The 24,097-nt window shown below is 34.7% G+C and overlaps 2 protein-coding genes across 3 annotated transcripts; one reads left to right on the top strand and one right to left on the bottom strand.

Moving 5' to 3' along the window:
• Window positions 1–582: 582 nt before the first annotated feature.
• Window positions 583–5,510, top strand: LOC114315245 (ATP-dependent zinc metalloprotease FTSH, chloroplastic). Its single transcript, XM_028261836.2, is given in 7 exon segments — window positions 583–2,214; window positions 3,911–4,157; window positions 4,252–4,435; window positions 4,700–4,769; window positions 4,772–4,810; window positions 4,812–4,871; window positions 5,154–5,510. Coding segments are annotated over 7 exon segments (2,145 nt in total). The 5' UTR covers window positions 583–891; the 3' UTR covers window positions 5,376–5,510.
• A 1,931-nt stretch (window positions 5,511–7,441) lies between these two features.
• Window positions 7,442–23,491, bottom strand: LOC114315244 (serine/threonine-protein kinase BSK1). Of its 2 annotated transcripts, XM_028261833.2 has the most exons (9): window positions 22,865–23,491; window positions 22,614–22,749; window positions 21,094–21,227; window positions 19,903–20,008; window positions 11,767–11,852; window positions 10,157–10,345; window positions 8,858–9,022; window positions 8,660–8,773; window positions 7,442–7,900 (listed from the first exon to the last, which is right to left on the bottom strand). In XM_028261833.2, the coding sequence occupies exons 1-9, from the start codon at window positions 23,183–23,185 to the stop codon at window positions 7,646–7,648; spliced, it is 1,506 nt and encodes a 501-aa protein (XP_028117634.1). In that variant the 5' UTR covers window positions 23,186–23,491; the 3' UTR covers window positions 7,442–7,645. The 2 variants fall into 2 exon arrangements, with proteins under 2 accessions (XP_028117634.1, XP_028117635.1); XM_028261834.2 differs by lacking the exon at window positions 10,157–10,345 and having other exon boundaries at window positions 22,865–23,471.
• Window positions 23,492–24,097: the final 606 nt, after the last annotated feature.

The following is a 24,097-nucleotide window of genomic DNA, read 5'->3' as shown; positions in this document are numbered from 1 at the left end:
TGATTTGAAAAATTACAAATATCCTTTTGTTAGAATTTTTTATTTAACAGAATTAACTAAAAAAATGAAATTCATAATTACTCTCATATACAGTAATAAAAATACTTAAATTATTAATTGAAACATATTTCTAACATCATTAAAATCTGTTAATTAATTTGATAATTTATTAATAAAATGAGCGATATGCTATGAAATTGAAAATCTCAGAGAGGAAATGTAATTTTCACAATGACATGAGCGATTCGTATTTTGATCAAACTTTAGGAGTATGTTTGTAATTACTCTAATTAATAATTCATATAATTTTATTATTATATAAGAGGGCAATTATAATTTTTTTTTTCAATTAATTATGTTAAATAAAAAATTCTAAAAATAAGGTATTTATAATTTCTTATAAACTACATGAGATAATCCGTATTTTAAGTAAACTTATGAGATATATTTGTAATTTACCTTTAAAAAATTTGATTACAGAATCAAAAATATTCACTAATAATAAAAATATAAGAATAAAAAAAAAAACTAATTTTAAAATTTCCAAATCAAAATTTTGATTTTTCCAGTAATTTGTGATTTGTTAGTTTTTATTTCTATTTTTGTCTCTTTTATCATGTAGTCGATCTGTTTTTTTTCTTTGATGGTCATTTTAGTCGATGTTCTTGGGGCGTACTGTCAAAGAAATGACTGGATAACATATCAAATTTATGGCTCCAATTGAAGTCTCCAGAAGCCCACTTAGATCTTCCAAATTTCTACGCTAATTTCACTTTCTACTCTTCCAAACACTATTTTCCCATCTCCACAGTCCTCACCCCCACCCAACACTCTTCTGGATTGGGTTCGAAGAGAGAGAAAATACAGAACTGAAGAAATTCATCCTCATCCATGGCTTCCATGACCAATAATCCTCTTCTCTCCTCAAGCTTCCTTGGTTATGGTACCCAAATCTTTGTCTCTCCTCCAACCCCCAAAACAGCTAAACTCACCCCTTTTCTCTCCAGAAGAAGAAACTTTCAATCAATTCTCAACAACAAAAGAAAACCCAATAATCTAAACAACATACCATCACAAGCCGCTTTAGCTGCCCTGCTCTTCTCTTCAATCACTCCACAAGCCCTAGCCCTAGCCCTAGACTCCCCCAACTTACCCAATAATCCTCCACCTACAATTCAAGCTGAAAACACAATACCCAGTTCTTCAAATTCGTCCCCGTTTTCTCAGAACCTACTCTTGGCTGCCCCCAAACCCCAAACCCAGACAATTTCTGACCTCCCAGAGGGTAATCAATGGAGGTACAGCGAGTTCTTGAACGCAGTTAAAAAGGGTAAGGTCGAGAGGGTCCGATTCAGCAAAGACGGAGGTGCCCTCCAACTTACCGCCGTGGACGGCCGGAGAGCCTCCGTGATTGTCCCCAACGACCCAGATCTCATCGACATTCTGGCAATGAATGGTGTTGATATTTCGGTTTCTGAGGGTGAATCTGGCGGTGGGTTGTTCAATTTCATTGGGAATTTGTTGTTTCCATTCCTTGCTTTTGCCGGACTTTTCTTCCTTTTCCGGCGAGCTCAGGGAGGTCCTGGTGGTTCCGGCGGGCTCGGTGGCCCGATGGATTTCGGAAGATCGAAATCCAAGTTTCAAGAAGTCCCAGAGACTGGAGTTACATTTGCTGATGTTGCTGGTGCTGATCAAGCCAAATTGGAATTACAAGAAGTTGTTGATTTCTTGAAAAACCCAGATAAATATACAGCTCTTGGAGCTAAGATTCCAAAAGGGTGTCTTCTTGTTGGACCTCCTGGTACAGGGAAGACCCTTTTGGCTCGAGCAGTGGCTGGAGAAGCTGGAGTTCCATTCTTTTCGTGTGCGGCATCAGAATTTGTTGAGTTGTTTGTGGGCGTTGGAGCTTCGAGAGTTCGCGATTTGTTCGAAAAGGCGAAATCGAAAGCGCCTTGCATTGTGTTTATTGATGAGATTGATGCAGTGGGGAGGCAGAGAGGGGCTGGGCTTGGAGGTGGGAATGATGAGAGAGAACAGACTATTAATCAGCTGTTGACGGAGATGGATGGGTTTTCGGGGAATTCGGGTGTGATTGTGTTGGCTGCGACGAATCGGCCAGATGTTCTTGATTCAGCATTGTTGAGGCCTGGGAGGTTTGATAGGCAAGTTACAGTGGACAGGCCAGATGTTGCTGGGAGAGTCAAGATCCTCCAGGTGAGAGCTCAATGTCGACTCAGTTTAGTTTTTGTGATAAGTGCATTAGTTTCCATCTCAGTTAAAAATGTAAATTATGGCTATAAAACGATTTTAAACTTATTTAAAACTCGTTCGAGATAGGTTTCTTATGTTAAATATTCTAAGTTTGAACATAGTTTAAAGAGTAGCTTGTTTGGTTTGGTTTTTCTGAAAACATTTATCAGAAAATTCTACTTTCTTTTCTTATTTTTCGTATTTTTTTTTATTTTTAATGAATTTTTTTAATATTTTAAGTAATTTTTAAAATTTTTAGATATACCAAACATAAATATACCTAAAAAGTAAAAAATTTATGAAAAAAATCTTTTAAAAATTCACTAAATATCAAAAATACAAAAAAAAAAATTGAGAATTCAATACATTTTTTATATTTTTATATATTTAATAATTTTTTAAAATATTTTTTCACAAATTTTTTACTTTTTAGATATATCTAACTAATTAAGGTGCATCTAAAAAAACTAAAAAAAATATTTAAAATTTTAAAAATATTCACTAAAAACAAAAAAAAAAAAAAACACGAAAAAACAAAAAAATTCAATTTTCAAAAATTTAATCCAGAAAATTCAAACCAAACACTCTTTTTTGAGCTAGGACCGTATACAAATTAATGTTATTCAAACACTGCTTTTGATCAACATGATGATTGGTTTGAAACATATGCAAACAAAGCTCAATGTGGACTCAATTAAGTTTTTGTGATAAGTAACAATTTCAATCCCAGTCAATAATGTTAGGCTGTAAAGCAAACTTAACCCAGTCAAGCATGTTCTGTTCGTTGAAAGTTTACTTTGTGTCAGTTTGTTATGTTAAAAAGTCAAGCTTGAATATAGTTTGAAGCTTGTTACATTTTTTAGTTTGGCTCGATAAGTTTCGATAAGTTTGTATGAACAATTTATAAGTTACTCAAACCCGGCTCATGATCGACATGATTAAAGCTCATTTGTGATTGGTCTAAACATGCCAAGTTTGAATGTTTTTTTTTAGCTCATTTTTAAGTTTTCAAACTTAGTTTGAACAACCTATTAGTTAGCTTCATTCATCTGGATTGTAAAATATGTACTAACAGAACATAGTAATAGAGGTTTTACAGTAAACATGTTGGTGTTGGTTTAGTTTAGCAGGTAAGTGTAGCATTGTGGCAGACGGGATTTAATTTGGTTGCTTCAAATTAGTAGAACACAATTATGAAGCCTCAACACAATTATGAAGCCTCAGCAAGTGTCTTCCAGTTTCAAAAAAGAACCTTGGTTTCATTTGATGAGGCATTGATGCTTGGTGGTTATACGACTTGGAACAGTCGAATTGTCAATATTGGTGGTGTTCTTCAACCTGTTCGGTAGCTAGGACTTACTTTTGAAATATTGCTGTAGTCTGAGCTTAAGGATATTACTATTAGACACTACTAATGCCTTTTTCTAGGGTTTAATCAAGGTTCTAAATATCAGCTGTTATGTATCGTATCACCCGTTACACATCAGGATTTTGGGCTTCTGATACAATTATTTATTGATATGTCGGTTGATATCGTCCAATATGTGACCATATTGCAAATATCTATACATATCTTGCTACTGTTAAATAAAACCGTGGGTTTATTTATGGCTTTCTTATTACCTAAATAAGATTACTAATCAACAACGATGTGCAACAGGTGCACTCAAGGGGAAAAGCACTTGCGAAAGACGTGGATTTTGAGAAGATTGCAAGGAGAACTCCGGGTTTCACCGGAGCTGATTTGCAGAATCTGATGAATGAAGCAGCCATTCTGGCAGCCAGGCGTGACCTCAAGGAAATAAGCAAAGATGAGATATCCGATGCCCTCGAGAGAATAATTGCTGGACCGGAGAAGAAAAATGCTGTTGTCTCAGAGGAGAAGAAGAGACTTGTTGCTTATCACGGTATATAAAACATAAAGTCTTCACAAAATCTTGTGTTCATGTTTTGATTTTGTTTCTAGATTTGTTGACAATGTGTATGCAATTCGAGTTGCAGAAGCCGGGCATGCTTTGGTTGGTGCACTTATGCCGGAATATGATCCAGTAGCCAAGATATCTATCATTCCTCGTGGCCAAGCTGGAGGTCTTACCTTCTTTGCTCCTAGCGAAGAGAGGCTCGAGTCTGGACTATACAGTAGAAGTTACCTGGAGAACCAGATGGCTGTTGCACTTGGTGGAAGGTTAGTTATACAAACAAACTCATTTTCATTAATGCAAAGTAAGATGTATTAGGGCAATCCAGGAACATTCATGGTCTTTGGGACATTCTTGAATGATAAATGGCTCTAATTGAATGCAAATTCAAATGGCAATTGGGTAGTTTTTAATAAAAAAAACAGTTTGGGATTGATTGGAGTTACCATTGTTGCCCAACTCCCTCTGATCTATATATAGCATCAGGAATAAATAAATAAATAAATAAATTCATCCAATTACTAATGCAGGGTTGCAGAAGAGGTTATTTTTGGCGATGAGAATGTAACAACAGGAGCATCAAATGACTTCATGCAAGTTTCAAGGGTGGCAAGGCAGATGGTGGAGAGATTTGGTTTCAGCAAGAAGATTGGACAGATTGCCATTGGAGGACCTGGTGGAAATCCCTTCTTAGGTCAACAGGTAAGGGAGTTCTGGTCCTTCCCGATGCTAAGGCCTTTTCAGCTGTACTATGTAAACCCATGTTTTTTAGGGTCTGTTTGGTTGTACTTTCATTCTTTTCAGAAACAAAACAACCAAAAGTTTGAAAACACCCATTATTCTGTTTTCATTTTTTGTTTGAAAGCAGTTTTCAGACAATTATTCCGAACAGTTCATCAAATTTTGTGTGTTTTCTGAAAAATGAAAACATGAACAGAAACACAATTGTAAATGAAATCTAATTTCTGTATGTTCTAATTGTAGATGTCCTCCCAAAAAGATTATTCAATGGCAACTGCAGATGTGGTAGATGCAGAGGTAAGGGAACTGGTAGAGAAGGCATATTCAAGGGCCAAACAGATCATAACAAACCACATTGACATCCTCCACAAGCTTGCTCAACTGCTCATAGAGAAGGAAACTGTAGATGGTGAAGAGTTTATGAGTCTCTTCATTGATGGCAAGGCTGAACTGTTTGTTGCCTAATTGCATACTACCTAAAATTTGTGTTGTACAAGTGTAACTAGTTTTACACAATTTATTTATCTTAGATGTAAAACCAATTGGTGCAATATTTGTAATTAACAAACTATCTAACAAGTTTCTTGTATTCTCTAACAATCTGCCCGCCCCCCCGAAAAAAATAAAAAAGGGCCAGAGCGAGAGCGAGAAGAAGAATGAGCAGCAGTAGGTTGCTTGGTAGATTTAATAAAAAATAAACAATCACACCAAGCTGAAATAATAAATAATTTCTTCCTTTGATTGTTTGTAGTGAAAATACAATTTATCTTGTAATTTTAGAAATTACATTTCACCTCTTAAAATTTATATTTGTATAACAAATTTTCATCTCCATTAATTGACCTAACAATTCATCTTAACATCATCAATATCACTATTTTACCCTTCTGGCCTTAAAACCAGGTAACCGTTACTCTCACTTTTTCTAGCTCCAATGTTTGCCTCTCAAAAGCTTTGAAGATGGGAGCTGTTAGGGCTGGAAGTCATCGCCAATACATGGTTGCAGCTCCAACCTCAACCCTTAGCCTCTCAATCGATCACCACCCCTCAACATTCACCCACGACCGTGAGTTGTAAACCATGGAATTCAACAATGTCTGAGAAAGAAGAGGGATTTGACATCTCCAAATCTGAAAATCAGCCATGAAAATCAAGTTCAATTGCCCATCGCCCACCCTCCCGACGCAAACATCATAACGATCACATCCCACACCAACCAACGTGTTTTCTCATGCTTTTTCTCAACTCTCAGTCTCTCTTATTCATGCAGCAAGATCTTCACATCGATCACCACTGACATTGGCAATCATGAACTACAACCAATACATCGTGAATCATTTGCTTTTATTTTATTTTATTTTCTTGATGCTCTGTTTTGGTGTTGAGAGATTCCTATTTTTGAAAACCGTATGGATGGCGGATGGCGGACTAAAATCAAGAACCCATGCATAAAAGTAAAAACAAACAACACTAGCTGATAATTTAAAAGAAAAAAGAAAAGAAAAATGTCAAAATTTCAAAGTAAAGATAAACTAAGAACAAATACAGTAAAATAGCTGTGTGTGTTGGTCTTGGTAACCTATATTCTATGTGAATTACAAAAGCAGAGAGAGATATGGAGAGAATGTTAGCCGCTGGTTTTTAATTTTAGAGAGATAAATGTTCGATACTAAATAGAATTCCTTGCATGTGGCATCTAAATAGAGTTTCTAGGATAGATTGTCAAGAGAGAGAGAACACAACAGGTAGTGGAGAATTATTTACATAAGTTGGAATAGTGAGTAAAAAAGAAAAGAAAAATATATATATATATATATATATACATTCAACATGTATTTGTTTTCTTTCCCAATCCTCAAATCTCTACGAGAATAGGAAATAAAGGAGAAAATTAAGAGACAAGAACATGTGCAGTTACAAACTATAAACAAAGAGACTAATTTAAGAGTGAGAAAACAAAAGACATTAATGTTGTGCTTAGTTGAGAGATTTAAGAAGTGATTTAAAAAAAAAAATGAAAAAAATAAATAAAATGTGAATAAAATACACCTATATTTTACCTAATTTCACATTCCTTTTTCCCTTTTCCTTTATCCTTTTCAAATTTCTCTCCAAATCTCTCAATCAAATACAATGAATGTTTTGCCAAGCCAATATCTTGGCATTAACCTATGAACAACATGAGACGAATTTTTAACACAACACACTGACAGAATTTTAGATTTTTGCCAATAGAAGGAACAAAATTATTTCCCCTAGTTTTGTTTGCAAAACTAGGTAGCCAACATATAAAATAAATATTAAACGTAACAATAATAACATGTGACGATATCATTATCTAATTTGTAGTCCTAATTCCCGATAAGGATCCCATCATTATTGGCTCAATGAAAGACACGGCAAATTTTCAAAGAGGAGTCGCAAAATTTTCAGGTCTTCGAATTTCACATATATATTATATGATATGTTATACACATGTAAAACCAATTGATTATTACAAAAAAAAAAAAAAAAAAAAAAAACAAGGAAAATAATAATAATAATCATAATAATAATAATAATAACATTAACAACAGTAGAATGTCAAAAAACAAGCCCATCTCCCCCTATGGTACATACATCTTTAAAATGGCAACCACAAGCCCCCATTTAAATTGTACAATAAAACCCAATGCATTTTTCTTACAAAAAACACCAACTAATTTATAAAAAAAAGAATAATACAAGGGGGGTTCTCAAGGTCCTCTACCGCCTCGTTGCTTTTTCTCTTCAAGTGCAGCAGCCTCATTTAACATGTCAGCTGCATCCTTGTGCATGTCCAGCTTCGCAAGGGCAACTGCTTGCATGTAAAATGCCGTGGACCAATCTGGGTAGACGCATTGTGCTTGCATTGCATCTCGAAGTGCAGCATCCGGTTGGTCACAGAGGAGATAACAAAGACTCCGTCGGGCATATACAGTTGGTGAAACCATGGTTCCCACATCCACAAACTGCACAAAACAACATGAACATATGAAGCAAGCACAGAAAATAACTTCTTTCCCCCTCATCCTTCTCCAACCATTTTCCGGGGTTTATGCATCTATGGTTCGCTTGAACATGTTTGGTACTCATTTAGAGGCATTGATTTTCAAATAGGTATTATCCCAGCACCTCATTAGCAAATACTGATAAACAATCTTACCCAATTTAATAGTCAAAAAAGGAATCCTATATCAACAGTCAGTTTGTTTTGGAGAAAAATATTACGGATTTTTTTCAGTCATTGAAATTAATGTATTAATGGTTGTATTAGTGGTGGTGGGATGGCGGCGGAGCTAGTGGGGGTGGCATGGCAGCTGGTGTGGGTGGTGGTGGTGGGGTGAAAATGGCAGTGGTGGCTGCGTCAGCGGAGGTGTTAGTGACGGCAGCGGTGATGGTGGCAGTGTGGTGGCATTGGTAAGACCTTAATCCGGAAAACGTTTATCCACTTTTTAAAAATTGAAAAACATTTTCCATCTGAATAGACGTTTTTTCGTTGACTGAGAAAAATGCTTTCTGTTGTACCAAACATCAGACACATGAGCCCAAACAAATAGAGTGCAAGTAAATAAATGAACTATAGCAGCCAAAGCATGACAAACAGTAGGCTGCCTAATTCAGGATCTCAGTATTCCAATATGATACCAGCTTGAATACCAGTGTGCATGGCATGACAATGACATTATCTGTATTCAAACAGTACACTCATCACAAATCAAAGTACATACCTGAGAATAACAGTCTATGGCAGTCTTAAACTCCTTGTCACGGAATGCCAAGTCTCCGCGCTTCCTCGCCTCCAACATATCTCTCATTTGTTGGGTCCACTCTTGGAAAGATAGCTATGCCAATCAAAATTCTGATAAATAAGTATTCTAGCACAGAAATGGTAAGAGGCATCAACAAATCTACTTACAAATCATTACCTCATTGGTTCCTTCGTCATCTTTGTAGTGTGTCATCACCAAAATCTGATGAATAGCTGTGAGGTCCATTCTTGAACAAGCATCACCCATTGGAGAAAGAGGGTGTTGCGGAGTAGGTGGTGCTTCCTCGTGCTTTGGAATTCCTAGCATCACATAAGATGGAATCTGCATGCAAAGAATTGAGACCTTCAACACTAACTAAAAGCATATTTGATCTTTTTATGGCCCAAACTTTAATCAACTAAGCACAGCTTTAATCAGTGTATATCCAACCAAGACCATGCCTACAAAGTTCCAAATGTAACTTCAGAATTCTGGAAAGCCATTTCAAAAACAGGAGTGAGCAAATTCAAAATAAAACACAACCATGAATCAATAACCTTATGTGGAAATATTTTGTGTAAACTGAATATTCTAAATTAAATTTAGTCCAGCCAAATAGAACGAAGAATATAAAAGAAATACATAAAATTTTGCTTAGAAGAAAACAGTCTATAAATGCAAGTTGCAACTTCTGCAACTGAGTCGTCACCCAGAAACTGGCAACTGGAAATGAGATACAGCTAGAGGCTAAGAAGCATGGACACGGACACGCCGACACGTCAATTTTCAAAAAATACAAGACACGACACATGGGGGACACGTATGAAATATATAATTTTATATATTTATTATATGTTATATACATGAATATTTCATTCAAAGATAATAAAAAATGTAATATGACACCAATTCCTATAAATTTATATGATTTTTGTTTTATTGTTGTATTTTAAGTTGTTTTATTCAAACTTATAATTAGTTTTACCTGTGTTTAATTGATAGACACATGTGTCTAAAAGATGAACACATGTGTCCTCCAAGTGTCCAGGTCTTTCAAAAAAAATTAAAAATAGGACACACTTTGAAGAGTGTCGGACACGTGTTGGAGAAGTGTCCAAATAGTGTCGGTGTCTGACACGGACACGACACAGATACGTCACCTTCTTAGAAGTGTCCGTGCTTCTTAGGCTAGAGGTAAAATGAGTACTTGGGCAACAAAATGGTTGTACATGGAAGTATAGAGAAATCAGATACCAATAGGGCTAGCAAAAGCAGCAGTGACCTTCTGGCAAAAAACTTTTTGGTAACCAAAAAACATCTGCATGGGACCTCTATAGTATTGCATCAGGCACTATTACTGCTTGATAACTTGGTATACCAAAAGCAGATTTTACATGACAAAAGTTACAAAACTACTCAATTTAAGAAAAAGATATTTTGAGCATTAGAACCTTGGAAAGCAAAATAACGACTCACGTCAGGTTTATTTTGCAGTGGGGCAAGTGTTGCAACAAGGTCCTTGGTATTTGGCCGCTCCCTAGGTTCATACTGCAGGCATCGTGAGGCCAGGTCAAAAACTACAGTAGCCTCTTCAGTTGAAAAGTTTCCCTCCAAATGTGAGTCCATCAATAGAAGAATGTTTTTTCCACGTATCATATCAAGAGCCTGCACACAGGAGAATTTAAGTACTCCAATGTTATATAAAACTCAAACTCCCCACAATCACAAGGACTATACCATGGTCCACCCATAGGTTAGAAAAGGTTTCAATGCAGCAATTCATCGCCACCAATGTAAAAAAACAACTCAATCTTGAGAATTCCTAGATCACATAACCTTAAGTTCATTAGCTCATATATCTCCTAGTAAGCCATTATAATGACAAATACCCCAATATATGATGGTTTGCGCAAGGAATGACAGAAGTGATGAATCTGACAATATAATCCGTGCAATTAAATCTGTAAACCGTCCAACAAAAACAGAAAGGCCCCCTCTATAAAGTGTGTATTTATTACAGAGGAGATTTACGTTGTCGCCTCAATTTTACTGAACATTTGATTTTTACTGTCATATGATACTTGAGATAACTGGTAGGAATTTATGCAGCTTAGTGGAATTATCTTTGCTGAGAAGCAGGTTCCTGCTGATGGATTGTCATAGCTGGACATTCTTCCATATCCACCCAAGCCCCTTTAGCTGCCTTGATGGGGCAAGAGGGAGACCTGGATGGAAAATGTGGCCCAAATGGCCTGGGGGTGACAATATGATGCCGGAGCCACAAGCTGAGTGTAACCTTTGGAGTAAAACACATGAGCACCAATGCAGGAAATATCCTTTCATCTCCTGCTGATAATATGGCTATAGGGCATCATAGATTATATCTTTCTCATTTTCAGCTTCTTGGCAGGAAACTTTGTTGCAACAAATAATGCAGCAATAGATTTAATATCATTTAATTAATTTCATTTAGCATTTTTAATTTAACCAGTTAGATCAAACAAGAGATAGATTGCAGGAAATCCAAAAAAAAACAAAAGGAGGATTTGTTTGGGGGGGGGTTCGGGCGGGAGGGGTAATAAATTGTCAGAAATTTCCTGATACTAAAAATCATCAAAAAAATAAAAAGCAGAAAAGCAAACAGAAAATAGAAAATAAAAGGTTTATAACAAGTTGGTGAATCAGAATGAGCAAATTTTTAAGTGAGCAGCTTTTAATTGCATCATCATCTGAGAAAGAAGCAATTCTAAGTGGACTAATAAATATCCTCCTTGATAACTATTTTACAAGTCTGCTGGGCTACAATTCCAAGTTCTAACTAGCTCAATTTAGGGGTTGTTTGAGATAATCTAAATAAGTGTACTTTTTGACTTTTTATGAAATATGGATTGGGTTTGAAGTAATGTGGTAGAGAGGTGATGTGATTTAAATAAGATGGTGTGACTTAAATAGGATAGTGACTTTTTAACTTTTTGACTTTTTTGTGTTATGCCAAACTTCTCAATTGGGTGAACTAACCATGATGAGATAGTGCGTATACAGCAAACTGACCAGATATTGAAGATCATTAAAAGTAAAAGACTTACATGACTTGGTGGGATGTGTTTTCCACTGAGAAGATCCAAAAGCACAGTCCCAAAGCTGAAGATAACACTTTCTGGGGTGACCCTTCCTGCAAGTAGAGATGTAATATAGTTAATGGGTGAATGAAGTATTACGCAATAAGAAGTCATTCATGCAAGCACACTATGACTCTGATGCAATATAACCTGTGCTACAGCACAATTGAGCAACATTCTGTCATAGCAGCTGCATACCACTTTCCCCCCATTCCTCACCCCCCAAATAAATAGGCAAAATTGCAGTGTATTTTAACGAGGTGTGCCTGTGCAAACTCATAACGTTGTTCTAACTATGCAAAATTCAAAATAAATTTATATAATGCCTCAACTTTTGCTCAATCAATCTTTTGCAAAATGTTCCTCAACCAAAAGAAAGTCCAAATACATAAAAAGTATACACCAAACCAAAATAAACCCCGTAGGTGGCGTCTATATGAATCTTTTTTCGCCATTATGCTATATGAACACAAAATTATAGAGTTTTTTTTTTACCAAACTCAAGAAATTTTGTATCAAACTTACCAAACCCATGATGTTTTCAACATATTTACCAAACCCATATTGTTTTGAAGTCATGTTTTGGTGTAACAAATTTAGAAGCAAAATTGTGTTTTTATCACACGAATTCAAAAACAAAAAAAAAAAAACTTTCTAAAAAAATAAAAATAAAAATAAAAATAAAAATAAAATTGTGTGATAGAAACATGAATTCATTAAAATTGTGTTTTCGGAACCCAACTTCAATGAAGTATGTATGGTAGTCATGACTTCAAGCAGAGCAAGTATTGCTTTATTGTCATGGAACTGACCCACAGCTTCGGCACAGTTGCATAAGAAATACACAATTTCAATGAAAATGTGTAACCAAAACACGATTTTAAGAAAAACGTGAAATAATCACACGCTTTCATGTTGCTAGAATTTGTTGTTCACGTGCACATCAGATAACCTCCTCGTTTCTTAGCATGAATGCGAAATTGTGATTTCTTGGTTGCAATAACTATATTCAGTTGTGGCTCAAGGGGTAGGCAGCTTTGGTGAGTAGAAAAGGTCCCACTTATTAATTATTAGTCAAAATAATCATTGGAGTTTGGAAATATAAAAAATAAAAAGTAATACAAAAAAACTCTGTAAAATAAATAAATAACAATAATGTTAGGAATACTAACAAATATACCAACTAAACACAATGTTAGGTGGGTCTCATGTCAAGTGGTGGAACCCACATGCATGTATTGTATGTTTGTTGTTATGTTAGTGTTCCTAGCACTATTGAATAAATAATGGTAAAATATTAAATTATAAACAAAGAACCGGTCAATTCAAAAGGAGAGTATAACATCTTTCATTGGACACAAAAATGGTAGTGAAATCATGTTTTGGTAACACGAGCAAAAATCGTGTCTTAATCACACAAATTCAAAAAATAAAAATATGAATCAAACTCATGTAATAGAAACATGAATCTGCAGTTTTGTTTGGAAGATTATATGTATTATCAAAGGATGATGGGATGGTGTTGTCCGTTGGCCTGTAGACTTGATGTGGGGAGCTTTTCCTCCTCGACCTTGTGCAGATTCTCCCTAGAGGCATTAGAGTTAGGAGCTGACGCTCTTCTTTTTGTTAACGACTTCAGGAGCATTGAGTAAAGGAAGGCACGGGGGTCTCGTTACAAGCCTAAGGGTGGAGGTTGGGACATTGATCCAAAGCTCAAGTATGGTATGAAGCCCTTCCTCCATGAAAGGCTCGGGCAGAAGTAGAAAGGCTAAGACAAAGCCGCTTCCTAAGTCACTCAGGTATGGCTTTGGTTAAGTAACAATACCCCCCCTTCACCGGTAGCCAAGGTAGGAACGTGAGCTCTTTAAAGTGTTTACTGGTGCTCTTCGCTAGATCTTTTTCAAAGCAACAAGAACTCGTGCCCCATTTCTTCCTCTTTCACTTTAGCTTAGAACAGAGGGCCAAAATATCCCAAAATCCACTTGGAAAAAAACCTCCTATAAATGAGTTCCAAAAAAAGCCGAGTAGGCTCTTTTAGAGCGAATGTACTTTTCAAAAGCCAAATCACTGCTTTCTTTTACACCTATTTTGGTTATAGCCTGGTCATTGTGTGCGATCGTTTAGTCTGGGAGGAGTGAACTACCAGGTAGTCCAAGGCGACCTCAACCCTGCAAAAGACTTCATCTTTTTTTACGATAGTGGGTATATACCAAAGAGGAAGTACCCATTTATCAGTGTCTTATATTCGGAACACGATTTCATGGAAGACACGATTTCATGGAAGATGTCATCATTACACAATTTTAAACAAAAATGTGGAATTGTTACACTCTTCTGGAGCTGTTGTTCCCTAGTTGATCAATCAGATTCTTAAGAGTTGAAAAAAAAATAAAAAATAACTTCCATAATATAAGAGCTAGAGGTACCTTTCAAGCTACGTCACCTCTATGTGTATAAATAGATAGCTCTTTCATTACATTGGCTTTAAAAAAAATTTGGGCATCACATGCAAGCAAAAACTGCCAAGTGGTTTAACCATTTTACCTTGCAAAATTGTATTTACCTCCTAATTGTGAACTTCAATAACAAGGTTCTTCCATTGATATTAAAAATTTCTACAATCATACAAAGAGTAGTAGACTAATTTTTATGTTGGACTAATTTTCATGCTTAAAATATTTTTTTTTTCCTAACCAAAAAATATAATTTTCCCTGCTATAAAAACAAGCAAGAAATTCACCATCTAACAAGCAAGAAAATTTGACAAACAAGAAATTTTTCCTCCTTCCCTACAAGCACAAAGTTATTTAGAAAAAAATTGAATAAAGCTAGGGCAATACATACAACACATGATGCATGGTATGCAATCCATGTGTTCACATTGCCGGCAGGGGAGGGGACGGCAGGGCGAGGAGGAAAACTTTGGACAAAGCAAAGGAAATACAGAAAGAGTTGATCAATGTGGGAAAACTTATGGCAACAGGGTTTGCGGAGAGAGAGAGAGAGAGAGAGAGAGGATGCTTGGAAAGGGTATACGTGTGCAGTATAAATAACATCACAACTACAGCCAATGGTCACCGACAAACCCTCCGTTGTAAGTCTCAGTGTTTTTAAAGACTCAAGGCGCACAAAGGAGCCGAATGTCTCTTGGGGCCTAGGCACAAGGCGAAGCACGGACTTTTACTGAAGTAAGGCGCGTAGTCTTAGTAAAAAAATAGATAAATTAACATAGACTAATAATTCATAGCATGTTAGTACTAAGACAATTTAAAAATAAATAAATAAATAATTGAGGCAAATTATAGAATAACTCTCACAGCCATAAAAGTGCATATAACAATAGTATTTCAATTTTCAAAGGTAAAATAATCCACATTTAACCAAAAAAAAAAAACAAACAAACAAACATCCAAAACATAAACATACAACAAATACTAATCACTCCTGTTTGGTTTTGATTTCCAAAATTCACTTTTCAGAAAATTCTACTTTTTTGTTTTTGTATTTTTTTTTTCATTGAATTTTCTTAATATTTTAAGATTTTTTTTTTTAAATTTTAAGACACACCAAACATAAATACTTAAAAAGTATAGGCCTTGTTTGGTTTGGCTTTGGGAAAAAGATTTTGAAGAAAATTTTTGAAAATTTTGTTTGGTTTATAATTTTTCTCAAAAAATTTCCAAAAATCACTTTATCTCTCCGACACATCAATCAATCACTTTTTCTCTCATCTCTCCTTTTCAATCACTTTTTCTCTCACATACATCTACTCAATTATAACAAAATATCAAATCATTCCAAACTCCCAAACTCCAAAACTATTTTCAAAATATACAACCAAACAAACTATAAAAATTTCTAAACTCTCTTCCTAAAATATTTTTTGAAAACTTATCTCCTAAAGTCAAACCAAACAAAGCCATAATATTTGTGAAAAAAATCTTGAAAATATTCATTAAATACCTAAAAAACAAAAATTCAATACATTTTTCGTATTTTTGTGTATTTATTAATTTTTTTTTAAAAAAATTTCACAAATATTTTACTTTTTAGATAAATCTAAGTAAGATACATCTAAAAAAGTAAAAAAATTGCTTAAAATTTTAAAAATATTCACTAAAAATTTAAAAAAAAAAACAAAAAATAAAAAAACTCAATTTTCAAAAAATTGAATTCAGAAAATTGAAACCAAGCACACTGAATATTAGTATTAACATTCAAGAAATTTTAAGAAGAACACAACACAACATCAAAGAAGAAAAAAAAAAAAAGGAAGACAGGAAAAGAAAATAGACACAACAGTGAAGAAGAAAAAGAAGAAGAAGAATCCAGCAGCCAACAATGAATAGGAAGAAAAAAAACAGAGAGCAAGTCGAAGACGTACCCAAAAAAAACGTAGAAGAAGAAGAACCCAGGCAACAAAGAAGAAAAGAGAAGGAGACGAAGAAGAAGCAAAAGAAGAACTCATTTAGGCTAGAGACGAGACTAGACGACCCAAAGGGAAGAGAAGAGACACCGCAAGATTTATTCTTTCTTTCAAATTGATTAGGGCATTTCAAATCGATTTGGGGCTGGGTATTGACTAGTATAGCTTAGATTTCTAATCCTCAGTGATTGAGGCCTTTAAAAACACGATATCAACCGCTAGATTCAATCAGAAAACAAAAAAGTAAAAGTCGCAAACGCTCACGTGACTTGCGCTTTGTTTGCCTAGCCGAGTCGCGCAAAAGGCACGCGCCAAGGTTCTGAAAAGTGGTTGCGGTCGCCGTAACGGTGGTGGTGGCCCGGTTGCAGTTGTGAGGTGTAAAGGCCGTAGCGTAATGGTTGCGGTAATCGGAGCTGTGAATTTTTTTATTTTTTGCACAATTTGAAAAAAACTAATCGATATGCATATTTTTTTCCATAATCATATTCATTGGGCTTTTAAAATAAATATTGATCAATTTTTGTAAATTTTTAAATATGATCCAATATATTTCATATTTTTAAATCACTATAAACTGAGTTGTTTACATTTTATTTTAATAATTAATGACTTTATATGCCATAAATCCATATTATGCTTGTGACAATTTTTTTTTATTGGACTTAGATGTATGAAATTATTTTTTTAATTATTATACTTGTGGAAGTATATGCAAATTGTAACTTGAATAGTTTTAAAAAATAAATTATACATGCTAATGTAATCATATAAAAATTTAAAAATAAATTATAAAGAAATTTTTTTTTTAAAAGGTTTGGATCACTTGAATATTCATTCTCTTTTTGGATAACCTGTAAATAAAAATAAAATAAACTAGTCAAAAAAAAAAAATTGACATGTATAAAATATGTATTAATATATAATTATAGGTGTTATGTTTTCTAGATATTTTACAAAAAAATCGATCACTAACTATTATATATAAAATAAACAATGACAAAAGTAAGAGAATAAATAAAAAGCTAAATATATATATATATATATATATTTTAATCAAGCCAAATGGCTAATGACCATACTTATTATTATTATTATTTTCAAACAATATATAGATAGACACACACAAACAAAATGGTTGAATGATAGCAACTGAATAGAATAGCATAGGTCTTACAGCTTCAACAAATCAATAACATGTTCTTCATCTTTCCTCTTCTCTCACTCCTCCATCTTTCCCTTTCTCTCTCTATCCCCTTCCCCCATTTTCATCTTTTTTTTTTCTTTTTTTTTCAAAAGAACCAATTCAGAACCGTTACGTAACGATGCAAAACACGTCATTACGGCCGTTACGGCAACGTTGCGATTGCTACAACAGCCGTTACGGTCGACACACTTGTGAATCTCAACCACAACGCAAAAGCGGCCGTAACGGGTGGTGGTAACCACCACAACCGTTATGTAACAGGGCCGCTTTTTAAAACCTTGGCGCGCGCCTTCTTCACCTCGCCTTGCTTCAGGTGCTGCACCTGCACCTTGCTGCTCCTTGCGCCTAGGCGCTCCTTTCACAACACTGGTAAGTCTTTTGTGAATGGAACTAAGTAGAGGGATGCCTTCTCCAAATAGTGACTGGGCTGATGGGAGGGTTCTCTGTGCGCAGGGAAAGCTATGTTTTTAAATTTCTTCTTTAAGCCATGTGATCAAACCACGATTTTGGCTTCAAAATCATGTTCCGAGTACACGATTTCACAAACAACTTGGGTTTGGCATATATGTTGAAAACAACATAGGTTTGGTAAATATGTTGAAAACAACATGGGTTTGGCAAATCTGACACAAAAACACTTGGGTTTGGTAAAACAAACTCCAAAATTATATGCAAAATATAATTAAAATTTTGGGACTTGCCACTACAGGCAAGTACATACGTACACATTGTGGGTATCTGTACACCTATGGCCGGCCACAAGAAAGGCATCATGGGCACCATGTCATCTCCAAACTTGAAAAAGGGATCTCCAGCTTGGATTACTAGAGGTATGTGGGTTGGGGGGTTCATCAGGGTGCGTAGCCACCCGCCAATGGTTTGCATCTTGCTCAATTTTAGAGAAAGAAAGGCCTTGACCTGAAGAATGTATCATACTTGACATTGAAACTCTTTCCCAAGTTACGATACAAAAGGTCTGATAATGGACACGATGATAGTTGTGACAGCACCATATTGTCAAACCACAAGGAAGTTGCAAGCTGGCCTCCATGCTTTGGCCAACTTTTATAAGGAGGTCCCCATACATATGTTGTAACATTCTAACCATCCTCACCATCTTTGGTGGTTCATTGCTATCTCAGCATCCGCCATCTTCCTAGAAGGTCATATCCAACCACCTCACTCACAACTATTTACACAAATATATACTTTGGTCATTCACAATTTCAGAACCAAGGCAATAACTTACCAAGAGAAACACCATTAGCTTGTCAACAAGGTATTAAAACTTTTCCAATTCATGTAAAGTCGAATCTTCAGTGATGTTATAGACTTCAAAAGTTCAAACACTAAATCATCCCCGTGTGCCTTTACCACAACCTTTAGAGCTCTCAATTAGTAATGAAGCACAAATGCATGATGTAGTCATGGTGGTCTTCATTGCACTAGTCAAAATATACCTCAATACATTATAAAATAGGTTTCCATTAAACATTTACACATCTCATGGCAATAAGGGCACATAAAAAACTTATGAGACATGTTCATACTAAATTATACAAGTCTTATGGAAAAGGGAAAGTGGATAGAACAAATCTATTTATAAGGACTCCAAAATAAATCAAAGGATGAGTCAAAATAAAGATGTGTTACATCTCACACTTCAAGAATGGCCACCCAAAGGGGTTAGGCATGCATTTCACACACAAAGATCAATGACAGTGCCTCAACATATGTTGAATGCCTACAAAATTCACATTTTGGTTTGTGCGGCCAATGGCACTCTTATTTTCAGTGAAATTAGTAGAGAAGTATCTTTGCTCACCTCATGATGAGATCTTTCCAGCTAAATCAACTTGACATGCTACTTTATCATCACTTATCAGCACGAAGAAAGTGATTTCCAACAAATCTTGGGCATGCAATGTCCTAAATAGTCTATCGTCTTTTGCTTCAATTTTCAGTTTCTTGTGATTATTAAGTTCCATAATCAAGATTGAAGTTGACATGGATGGATGACCATTAATTGTGGTGTATCTGGTGATATATGCACCATTCTCATCTGAACATTTCTCTCATTTGGAGTATCCAGAAGGGAGCAAATAGTAGATATCTTGAAAATCCTACATCCTCCACCCCTCCCTCAAATTTTATTGATGTCATCTAAAATCTGTTTTATGGGTGTCAATGCCAGTTTACTCAGTGGGAACTCTTTCTTCAGCAGTTTCTATAGACTTCTTTAAGCCTTCATTGATGCTTCTTTAGAAGTCTTTATTTTGTATATCGCATGTAAATGGGACTTGCCCCTTCCTTTAACACGATGTTTGTTATCATTAGCAAATTATTTTCAAAACAAAACTATAAAATTATGCCTTCCCAAGTCCAGCATTACAATATAGATGTTCTGCTTTATCTTTGCAAGGACCATGACTGCCAACAATTAATAAAATTAAAAACTAAAAGAAGTGTTTACCATTTCTGAGATACTCAGGAGGTGTATATGCAAGATTCGTGCTATAACTTTTACCATCCCTGCTGTTTTTCATCAAGCCCAAACATGAAAGCCGTGGATCACCATTCTGCCAAAACCAACCAAAGAGACTTAGCTTCAATTAAACCTAATAGATCCTCTACCCTATGGCCCTGTTTGAATCCATGATATAAAGGGTGGGATTGGATATATACCGTGAGGTTCACATATCCCATGTTTGCAATTTTTTTTAAAGAGGATATAATATACTATGAGATTGTATATCCCCCATAATTGGAGGATGTACAATACCATTATATCATATCCCATAGGTTGGGATATGATTTAAAAAATCCAATTTACCCTCTTGTCTATCTAATTAATATAATATAATTTTTGAATTTAATATAATATAATTATTGAATTTAATTTAATATTATTGAATTTAATATAATATAATATAATTTAACATAAATTTTGAATTTAATATAATATAATATTATTGAGTTTAATATAATATAATATAATATAATTTAATATAAATTTTGAATTTAATATAATATTATTGAATTTAATTTAACATAATTTAATATAAATTTTGAATTTAATATAATATAATATTATTGAATTGAATTTAATATAATTTTTGAATTTCATATAATATAATTTTTTTTTATCATTATCAGGTTGACATTAATATAATATAATTTATTTTTTGCTTGGAAAAATTATTGAACTTAATATGAATCTTTAATTTGTTCCAATAAAAAATAATATGAATTTTTAATTTGTTTATTTGCATTAGTTCCAATATAGGTATTTAAAATATATTATGAGGGCAATCTTAGAAATTACTTGTTTATATCCCACAATATATTTTGTAAAACGAGCATGGATAATACATATCCAGTCTTATATATCAAGTCAACAAACATGAATTGACGAATATATTATCCAAAACATATATCCTCTTCATTATATATATTGACTAAATCCCACGTCAAATTATATCCTCCATTTTATATCCAGTGAAACAAACAGGGCCTATGTGTATATATACTTATTTTTAAAAAGATCCTCTATGTAATGATGTCTAACTGTAACTAGACTTATGTAGAAGAATGGAACAATATTTATCACCCAATGAGGAATGACCAGATAATTATTCAAACTTAAAAAGATCCATCACAACACCTCATCAAAGAGAACCCTATATGCGTTCAAGTCATGGTACAGAGGACGCCCTTCTGTACTACAATAATCCAATGCTTCGGCAATATATAGAGCAACTCTTAGGCGCATGGCCCACTCAATGGTTTGGTTCTCCCCTGTGAAGCAAGTATAAGCTGAATTTAGATATTCACAAACAAAAGACCATCCTTATGTCAACAAATTGGAAAGAACAACATCCCTATGATGTGAAAATTATCCTTCAAATGGATTAAGAGAAGTACAATCTTATACTATTATTCCTAAACTAAAGAGAAAATTTTGAAAAGATTAACTTTCAAGAAAGATAAATATTGCCAACAAACAAGTATGTATATGAAATTGTGCACACACACGCACATGCAAATCACTATCTTAGCATAATAAAGAATTGCATCCAAGAAGGCAACAAATCTCGTGTTCGAACCCTACCGCCTACCCGATAATTAAAAATATATGCATGAGTTTGGCTTGCTTATGGAGGAGAGCCTGCCCGGCCACATGTGAAGGGGTGTGTTGAGTATATAATATAAATAATAAAGTTGTCCCTCTCTCTAATAGCTTAAGCTTTTGGATGAGATGATGGTCAACAATTCAATATCTACACAGTCAATACTTTTTCATGTCATGAAGCCTCCCCACTCTATTGTTATTATATAAAAATTTCCTTAAATTGAATAGAATCAGTGACAACATCCCAATCCACCTCATTCTCACCATTCCCTCAAACTAGCTCCCATATATCCAGTAATAAATGCATCTTCTAAAACTTTAGATTCTAAACCATCTATTTGTCCTTCTAACCTCAATTTTAAACTACACCAACTAAATGACACAGCATTCTGAAGTTATGTATGCAACTTTGATCCTACGGTTCTATTACCAAATACCAAAATGTTAGCTTCAAATATGTAGTTACAAACTATTTCCTAGACTCCATAATTCTTTAGGCTTATAGACCATTTATAAATTCTGCCATGCACAAAAGAGAAACCATCCCCAACCATGATTATTCCACAATATTAACCATACATTCCACATATATGTAACTGTGACTTTCAGGCACCAAAAAAAAAAAACCCCTAGAAACCTCGAAGGTATATCGGTGAACCCAATTCAAGCAAAACCATATCCATCAACAGCTCAACGTGACCAAAGTGAGAGCAATATTCCACTACAAGAAAATAAAACCCAGAGTCTTAAATACTTCACTCAAAACAAGAATGCAATGCAATGAAGAGAAATGCAATTTATCAAAGCATTTACTTTTTCCTTTTACTTCCATCATATTTAAAAAATAGTAGAACCCTACGTGAAACATAAAAAGCCAGGAAGTTAAAAGTTTGGGAAAAATATTTAGGTGATCCTGAAAAGAATTCAATTAACTAATATATGGTAACAAAATTATTTAAATTTTAAGCTCAGAATCAAAGAAAATTGAGTTTGAATCGAATTAATAATTGCATGATTGAATCAGAAAATAGAACCAATTTAAATAAACATACAGTGGAATAGATGTTTGGCCAAGGTATCATTGGGCATGTACTCAGCCACAAGCAACCTCTCATCACCATCGCAGCAATACCCAATCAAGTTGGCAAGCCTCTTATGCCTCAACTTCCCAACCCCCCACGCTTCGTCCTTGAAAAACAATCCCAAAAGAAAACAAAATTAGCCCCTAATTCAACAAACCCTAAAACAATCAACGAACACAAAAAACAAACAAACAATCAATCATATAATCGCAATTTAGTACAGCGAATTGTTTCGGATCGGGCCAGGCCATTTTGGTAAATTTCTTGACGGCGATCCACCGGCGATTCTGGAGGCGACCCTTGTAGACGACATTGGGGGCTTTTTCTCCGCTCTCCGAGACGATGAATTCGGAGCTGAAATTGTTGGTGGCGGATTTCAAGTCGGAGAAGGAGAACTCGGAGAAGGTCGGTACGCCACCACCGGCGCCGTCGCCCACGGCGGAGACAGTGGTGGCGGTGCCGTTGGAGGGGCGGTTTTGGGCGTGGCGGTGATCCTTACCGGAGAGAGTTTCTTTGAAGAAAGAGGATTCGCAACAGCCCATTAGTGTTCTCTGTTAGTGACGAACCATAACCATAGAAGGTGGATTCTAGAGAGAGAGAGAAAAAGGGAAGTATATATGCTCGTGTGGTTCGAGGAGAGAGAGAGATCTGCAGGAGAAGAGAGAGCTTTAATGGAAGATTGAAGAAGAAAAGTGGGCTAGGCTTTCCTTCTTCTTGTTGAGTTCTCTCTCGCTCTGTGTCTTCTTCCCCATTGCCTTTCTCAGCTGACAACTCTCTCTCTCTCTCTCTCTCTCTCTCTTCTCTCTAATCTACAGTTTTTTTTTTTTTTTTCCTTTTTGATGCTTTTCATTTTAGGACAAAGGGTACTTTTGTCTTTTACACAGACCGTGTCATTTTTTTCATTAATAAATACTAACAAAACATATATTTATATATAATATATATATATATAATAAAACATGATAATTTTTGAATTTGTCCTACATACATGTATCCTATTAAGACATTTGGGCAGGTTAAACCTATTCAAATTATAAAACAACGACTGAGATATATTTTTCAAAAAATATCCTATATGTACATTTTCTATTTTTCCGTTTCTATCTCTTACTTTTTTCTTTTCTCATCCATCCTTCCATGATCTCATGATCCCACCTTCCTCTTTCTTTTTTTTTTTCTTTTTTTTATTTTCCCCCATTTTTATTTTTTCTCTCTATTTGTTTTTTTTCCTTTTTGTTCACTTATTTTTATTCATATTATATGAAAAAGTCTACGATCCCAGAATTAGAAGCCAGATTTACTGTGTGTAGTGTAGATTAAATTAATGAATTTTATAATTCACAAATTAAATGAATTTTAACAATTAATTATTATTTTTAAATATATTGAATGTTTGATAGATTTCATAAATTTAGACCTTATATAAATGTTCAACATCTATATAATAAAACAGG

This window comes from Camellia sinensis, chromosome 6 (assembly GCF_055761805.1).
Source record: "Camellia sinensis isolate YWXY chromosome 6, ASM5576180v1, whole genome shotgun sequence".
NCBI lineage: Eukaryota > Viridiplantae > Streptophyta > Magnoliopsida > Ericales > Theaceae > Camellia > Camellia sinensis.
The sequence above is the reverse complement of the archived record's forward strand: the minus strand, read 5'-3'. Positions and strand labels throughout refer to the sequence as shown.

Coding starts and splice junctions, on each gene's coding strand:
- LOC114315244 (XM_028261833.2), bottom strand. CDS start 23,185: ATGGGCTGTTGCGAATCCTCTTTCTTCAAAGAAACTCTCTCCGGTAAG. Junction 21,228..22,613: donor GGCCAAACATCTATTCCACT/GTATGTTTATTT, acceptor CTTGCTTCACAG/GGGAGAACCAAACCATTGAG. Junction 20,009..21,093: donor ATAGGGTTCTCTTTGATGAG/GTGTTGTGATGG, acceptor TGGTTTTGGCAG/AATGGTGATCCACGGCTTTC.